We start from the raw sequence: 6,832 nt of genomic DNA, 5'->3' as shown, positions 1-6,832 counted from the left end.
TAATATATCACATCAGTGTTTGTGTCGGGGGGGTGGTTATGAAAAAGAATAATGGAGAAAAAGAATAAACACAGTATAATTTCAAAGACTTTGAATATCACCAATGAGTCATAAACTGGAATTTCACTTTGTCTTCCCATATTTCCACAACTAGCCTATTCCTGTACACAAAAAGCACATGGCGTATTCTGAAATGACACAAGGCTTGTTGCAAGCCCTGAAGAGGGATGCTGAGACTCGTCCTCGGTGCCTTCCCCAGAGTCTGGACAGAGGTCCTGGCCTATGCACTCGGCCAACGCTGAGACAAGGCATGAGGGATCTGTCACCTCCTTTCATAACGTTTCTCATATCTTTTCTTCCCTGTAAATTATCCTCTCCAGGCCTTTGCTGAGAGAGAGAATGCTGCTCCCATGTGAATTGAATACCCAGTGCCCTGCATGCATGAGTGTGTCAAGGCTAACCAGGTCTATTGTTCTTAAACAGGGCTGCCAGAGAATTGTCTCCTTGTGCAGAATGATGCTGGAGAGATAAAAATATCTTTCATTTCTATAGTGCTATGCATCTTAAAGTGTGTTCCACATTTTGCAAACTATATATAGGCTCAATTCATTACCCATCCCCATAAAATACAGCCAGAGCAGTGGCAGGCACATGCCAGATGTTTGACAATGGTTTAATAACACAGCGAAGAAGAAGTTAAATTGGATTCCGAAAACAGGAAATGGGATGTGGGGCACTGGGTAAAACTTTACCATTCATTCAACATTATGTACTGAGTGCCTACCACCCACCAGGGCGAGAGCTGGTGCACCCTTGTGAAGCGAGGAAGCCCTGCCTCTGATCGCGAGGAAGATTCACAAGCAGGCACATTTTCCTGGCAAGGATGATTCGTATTCAGATGGAGTGAACATACAAGGGGTCGTGGTCCTTGTTGCCTTCCAAGGGAGTCTCTGGAGTTAGCCACCCCAGTATGCGCATTCCCTTGCTTTAATAAAAGGTCTGCCTCAATGCAGTTATAGAATGTATGCTCAAGAAAGCTGTTCTGGATCTCAGGATCCAGGCGTGGTTCCCGGGAAAATAAGCGGAGGAGGGAAGCCACAAGTTGAGCAGGTTGGGGAAAGATGGAGAGCATTCAGAGTAGGAGCATGGAACAGCTTGGGGAAAAACTGTGACCAGTGAGAGTGGAGGGGGCTATGCAGATTCCAGGGCTGCCCAACTTGTTTTCCCATCAGTCACTCACAATCACCTGCCCTGACATGCGGAGCCCTGCGGAAGGGGCTCCAAATCTCTCCAGGCCGAGCGGTGTAACCTCTGGAGGACAGGCACCAGAGTTTCAGGACTGGGCGGGATCCTGGAGAGTCACTGTCCCAAACCAGTCATTTTCACAGATGAAGAAAGACATGTCCCAGTTCATTAAGGAGCTACAAAAGTTTGGGGTGTCCCGGCCAGAGCCCAGGTCGACAGACTCACCCTGATCCCCTCACTTAAGCTTGGTCTTAGGTGAATCAGGGGGACAGACTCATCCTGCCCTTTGAGAAATGCTCCTGGCAGCTGGAAACCTGGTCTTTGGGGGCCCTTCTGCACTACGGACTCAGCACGGAAGCACAGCTCACCGTCTTATAATTCACCTCCGTAGATATGATCAAGAAGTTTGGCTCAGATAATGAAAAAGAAATCGGCTAGAAGGTTGTGACTGTCCAGGCCAGACAGGCTGCCATGCAGGGAGGACCCCTGAAGGCCATTTGGTCTCTGGAGGTATATGTGGCTTTGAGCCTTATTGACTTACCTGGGACAGAGAGTCAGATTACCCTAAACTCCCCGGAGGGGCCTGTTCAAGATGTGTTTAAATCCCTGGACAAGAGGGTATTAGCCAGCACTGGCAGGATATATGAAAAACAAAAGGAAATGTGGTTTATAATGTATCTGTGCAACAAATATTGTGAAGAGGCATTAAACAGGAAATGCTCCACTCGTGATGACTGCCTGTCTCATAAAACAGCCTCTCCCTCTTCCTCTCTTTATCCAGGGTGGTGACCCCTTGGGAACACAAGAAGACAGGGAGAGGGTGTCCGGCCATCAGGAGCAGTGCAGGGGAGCCCCGAGGGCAGGGCAGGGCAAACACAGGACCAAAGCTTGGGGCTCTGGGCTACATCTCAGCTGGCAAGTGGGCCTCAGGCAAGTGGGCCTAGACAGACTCATCCAGAAAGGATCCAGCCTGACAGACAACCTCCAGGGCCATTTCTATCTTATTAAAGAGCCAATGAGGTGTTTCCTATTTTTTCCCCATGTGTTTACTTTTCCCCAATTGGAGGACAAACTTTCCAAGAACAGGAATTCATGTATTCATTCCACACGTCGTTATTAAGTACCCAAACAGGCCTTTGCACAAATGGAGGAAATAATAAATATTCCAGACATCGCACTAACATCAAGGAACAGTCACTGGAAAGTAACGATGAGGTAGGGTCTGCACAGTCTGTGGGAACTCGGCCGCTCAGGGTATTGAGAGGCGGTATCCCCACAGCGCTGCACCCGGACCCCTCCCGCCTGGTCTCTTTGTCCCAGACCTCAGAAAACTCTAGGGGCAGTTTGCTTGCTGCCAGGAGAGCAGGGCTTGGAAGCAGTCCTGCGGAGACTTGGCCCTTCTGAAGCTTCTTGGCCAGCGAGCAGCAGAATTTGGAGCCAGCCCTATTCTCTGTGGGCTCCGGCCTCCGCGTATGTAACGCACGCCAGAGCCGGGTGGTTCAAAGGACACAGGACTGGGCACTGAAGGCCCTGGAGAAGGGGGCTGGGGACTGATGAACTCGGCCTCCTGGGCTATGGTCCAGGACAAGAAATGCTGGAGAGGATGCCACCTGCCGGTGAGGGACCACGGCTTGCGCTGTGGGCGCATCAGAGACCTGGAGCCGGCATGTGCACAGAACAAGAATTCGGGCAGTTTTCCAAGTGTTGGTTTTCTGCTGTCTCTTTAGGGCTGTCACGTCCACGGGCCGTGCCCAGAGCCCCAGCGCCTCCCGTCCCGGGCTCTGGACGCGCAGGCTCCCACGGTGGGATGGGGGTGGGGAAGCGGTCTTCCTCTATCCCTCCCCTCCATGTCCCTCCCCTCTCCTCGCCTCCCCTCCCCTCGCCTCGCCTCGCCTCGCCGCGGCGTGCGCCGTGCACGCCGAGGTCCAAGACTCTCCACTCTCCTCCATCAGGTGGAGCCGTCCGCGCCTCCCGCCTCCCGCCACCCGCCACCCGCCTCGCCCGCGAACTGCGCGCAGGCACCTTGCAGCGCCAGGAGGTTAACCCAACCCCCGGAGGAGGTGAGGCCAAGGACCCGCCGGGCGGAGATGGCCGGGCCGCCGTCGAGGCTGGCGCCAGAGCCCGACCGGCTGTGGGTCCTGCAGGTACCGCTGTCGTTCTCGCTGCCCCACGTGGTGGCTGCCGAAGATTGCCGTGGTTTTTCCGGCACTCAGGCTTGAAACGCCTCCCGGTCGTTTTAGAGGCAGGCAGCTCACCACTTAATCCAAGCTTTTTTTTTTTCCCCCCCTTTCTGCCGGAGACCGGAGGCTGCGGGGAGAAGGGGGTGGGGGGGTGTGGGGTAGGCGGAGAAGGGAACAGGCCCAGCTGGCCAGGGAGATCAGAGCCAGTTTGAGGGTCACGAGGCCAGTCTCAGGGACCCGTGGGAGAGCGAAACAAGGTCCTTCCAACCTCAGATTCCTACCATCCGTCTCTTGTCCAAGGCTGAGCGTGAGTGTGTGTGTGTGTGTGTGTGTGTGTGTGTGTGTGTGTGTATGTGAGCCTGATTTTCGTGTATTGCACAGTTAGCTAGCTTCCTGACCCGGCTTTGCAATATTTCCCTGGGGGCCGAATTAAGCAAATCTGGGCCCCAGGCCACTTAGGAATTAACAGTCAACATGAAGCAGCAGCTTAAGGGATAAATGTTAGTTAAAACACCCAACGTTGCTTTGTGAGGTACAATCTACATTCTAATGTTATCCGTCTTACTCACTGCAAGGCTTGCCTTAGGAATGGTGCCCACACCTTAACATTTCTCCCCGCACCCAGTAGATTTCATGGAAAGCTCATGCCATGTGCTCCCTCTTAATATGTTGTCTGGCATAGGTTATTTAGAATTATCATTCATCTTGTTTATGTGCTAGGTTTGCCTGTTCTGTTTCACTGTGTGGTCTGTCATCAGGTTGGAGCGCTAAGGCTGTGCTGACACTTTGTTTCCGTACCTTGTTTGCTAATTTAGCTGTTAGGGTGCCTCTTTGGGGACCTCTGAGTTTCTGTTGCTCAGCATTTCTTTTTTTTTCCCCCAAAGCTTGCTTACAAATTTCCCTTTGATATGTTTAACAGCCTCTAAGGGATGCAGTTAAATAAACTATTAAGTTAAGAATAGAAAAGTCAACAAAGCAGACACCTACTAATTTGTAGATCTTTGATGTCAACTACCAGATGTAAGCTCTTACCAGCACACACTTTCTCTTGGGGCCCTATTCCTCTTGTTCACCAATACCAAGGGATACATTTTTAAAGTTAACATCCATATGGAAACTTGGAGTTGGAATGTGCCTTGAAGTCAGCAAAATCCCCCAAGTATGTAACACTGATGGAAGGAAGGCTAAGAGTTTCCCAGAAGGCCTCCCCAAGGTCCAGAGACTGAAGAAAGTAATGCTTGGTTTTATACTGAAAGGCACACATCAAGAGAACATCTTTCATTTTTCTCTCCTTACTCTTTACCACCCCCCCCCCCGCCTTCTTCCATGCAATGCTGCATATTAGACTTGGTTGTAACCATCCTTATAGTTTGTAGCTTCTGTACATCCTCTGCTTCCACACTATACCCTGAGCTCTTGAAGGCATGGTCTGTGCCCGAGGTTTTATTTCCCTCGGTGCCCGTGTACCCCAGGTGTATCTAAATGTCCACCAAGAAAATAGGCTTAGGTAAATTCACTTTGTTATCACCCAGAACACGGAATTTGATTTGAGTGTAGGTTTCACCGCAGGTAAAAAAGACCTGAAGGTTCTTGGGAGGCAGTTGCCTATGACCTTGGCCTCTCCTTCGCAACAGGATTCGCAGCACCTCTTGGAGAAAAGACACTCTCGGAGTGATGGAGTGCTTATTAGAGGAGAGGCTGCAAATGCCAAGACGGGCTCCCGTCTCCTTTTTAGGAAATGCACAAACCACGGTGATGATAATCATAATAAATGGGCATGTGTCACATACCTGCTTGATTTCCCTCTCGTTCCTTCCTTTTGTTTTGCAGGAGTAGTGCAAAGCAAACTGAGGTTTGCACGTTCAGGTTTTATTACCTACCTCCCCTTCCTAGGAAAGTCTCCAAAAAATGCAAAACGTGCTTATCTCTTCCCCAACTCCAGAGACTCCCGCTGCACACACTGGCCAAGTCCTTCCTGGGGAAAGATGCAAACCCCCCCTCCCCGGCTCCCTCCAACCCTCGCGGCTTCCCTTTTCCCTTTCAGCCGGTTCCCAGTCCCCTGTGCAAAAGGCAGGGCATGCATATTTTAATGCGTGTGCATGCATATAGTCATGCTTAACTTCACTCCCATTGAACAACATTATGTGGTGTGGACAAAAAGTCACAGCCTGCTCCCTGTTCAAGATGCCTTTTGGTCAATAACGGTGACAAAAGCTGAATTTCCCCCTAAATGCGGGGGTGGGGGGTAGGGGGGTGGGGAGAAAAGGCGAGAAAAAACAGAGCCTCCCCCCTCCGCCCTCCGCTTCGCATAGATCTCCTTTCTCCAAGTGTTTCCTCTTTAATTATGACCTGTTTCCCCTCCCTCTCCCCCCGCCCCAGCTTCAGTGAAAGGAGCCCTTCTGTCACTCGTCACTGGCTCCCTCGCCCGCCCGCCCGCGAGCTCGCGGTGGGAGGAGCCCGCCGGAGGAAGCCGTGAGCCCGGGCTGCCGAGAGCCACAGAATGGATCTGCTCCGAGCGGGGACGTCGCTGACGATCCCGGCTTCCCGCGGCGGCTAGGAGCCGGCCACTGGCCTCGGCAGGCTGCGGAGACCCGGAGGCCCAGGGAGAGCCGGGGGCCGCGCGCGCGGAGGCACGGACGCACGGACGCGCGGACAGACAGATGGTTGGCGCGAACCCGGGAGGACCGCGGCGGAGGCTGAGCACGGCGAGCCGCCCGGGAAGAGAAACTAACTGCAAACCCAAGTTGCCCCGCCGGCTTCCCCTCGCTGCGCTAAGGAATGAAACCTTTCCAGCTCGATCTGCTCTTCGTGTGCTTCTTCCTGTTCAGTCAAGGTAGGACCCCCCGCGCGGCCGGAGTTGCAAAGAAAGTCGGCTGGGTTGTTGTCAGGGCGCGGGAGGCTGAGGGCAGGAATGGGGGGCAGGCTTCGGAAACTCGAACTGAGGGACGCGTCCGAGATGCGCTGGCCTTGCTCCTTTGCCTTCGCAAATGCAACAAAATGGTACTGTTTATTTTCCTTTGGAAGGCAGGGGGTGGGAGGGGTGACTCTCTCCTCTCACTTGTCAACATCCAGCCCAAACTCTCCGATGCAAATGAGTTCTTTATGCTCCCGGTATGTTAATTAGGCGGTGGCTGTGTGGCGATGCCGCTCTGAACTTCTGGGCATCGCGTCTCCTCCAGACTCAGGTTGGAGAAGGAGAGGATAGGGAAGGAGGGCTTTGTGCAAGGTGGATATTTCAGCTCCAATACGGTCTGACTTGCCTGAGTGTATTCCAAAGCCACTGTGTGCGGCTGCAGATTACCCAATGCACCGTGGGGGTAATTTGCAGCGGTTGGGAAAAGCTTGTAAAGCGTTTTCCTTGAATCTCATCGGGTCCTCTGAGTAAGGCTGAATTCTGAATCCTACAC

The 6,832-nt window shown here is 52.6% G+C and overlaps 1 protein-coding gene across 6 annotated transcripts in view; it reads left to right on the top strand.

Annotated features, from left to right (window-relative positions):
- Positions 1–3,167: 3,167 nt before the first annotated feature.
- KIRREL3 (kirre like nephrin family adhesion molecule 3) overlaps positions 3,168–6,832 on the top strand; it is a 556,991-nt gene continuing 553,326 nt past the window's right edge. For 2 of the 6 annotated variants that reach the window (XM_045483436.1, XM_045483432.1), the window contains exons 1-2: positions 3,168–3,389; positions 5,805–6,258. In XM_045483436.1, the coding sequence (XP_045339392.1) occupies positions 6,204–6,258 (55 nt within the window). In that variant the 5' untranslated portion in view covers positions 3,168–3,389; positions 5,805–6,203. Of the gene's footprint in view, positions 3,390–5,720; positions 6,259–6,832 lie in introns of those variants that run through there. The other 4 variants (XM_045483439.1, XM_045483437.1, XM_045483435.1 and 1 more) reach the window with 3 other exon arrangements.

Source organism: Leopardus geoffroyi, chromosome D1, assembly GCF_018350155.1.
Source record: "Leopardus geoffroyi isolate Oge1 chromosome D1, O.geoffroyi_Oge1_pat1.0, whole genome shotgun sequence".
Taxonomy (NCBI): domain Eukaryota; kingdom Metazoa; phylum Chordata; class Mammalia; order Carnivora; family Felidae; genus Leopardus; species Leopardus geoffroyi.
This window is presented reverse-complemented; position numbering and strand designations above follow the sequence as displayed.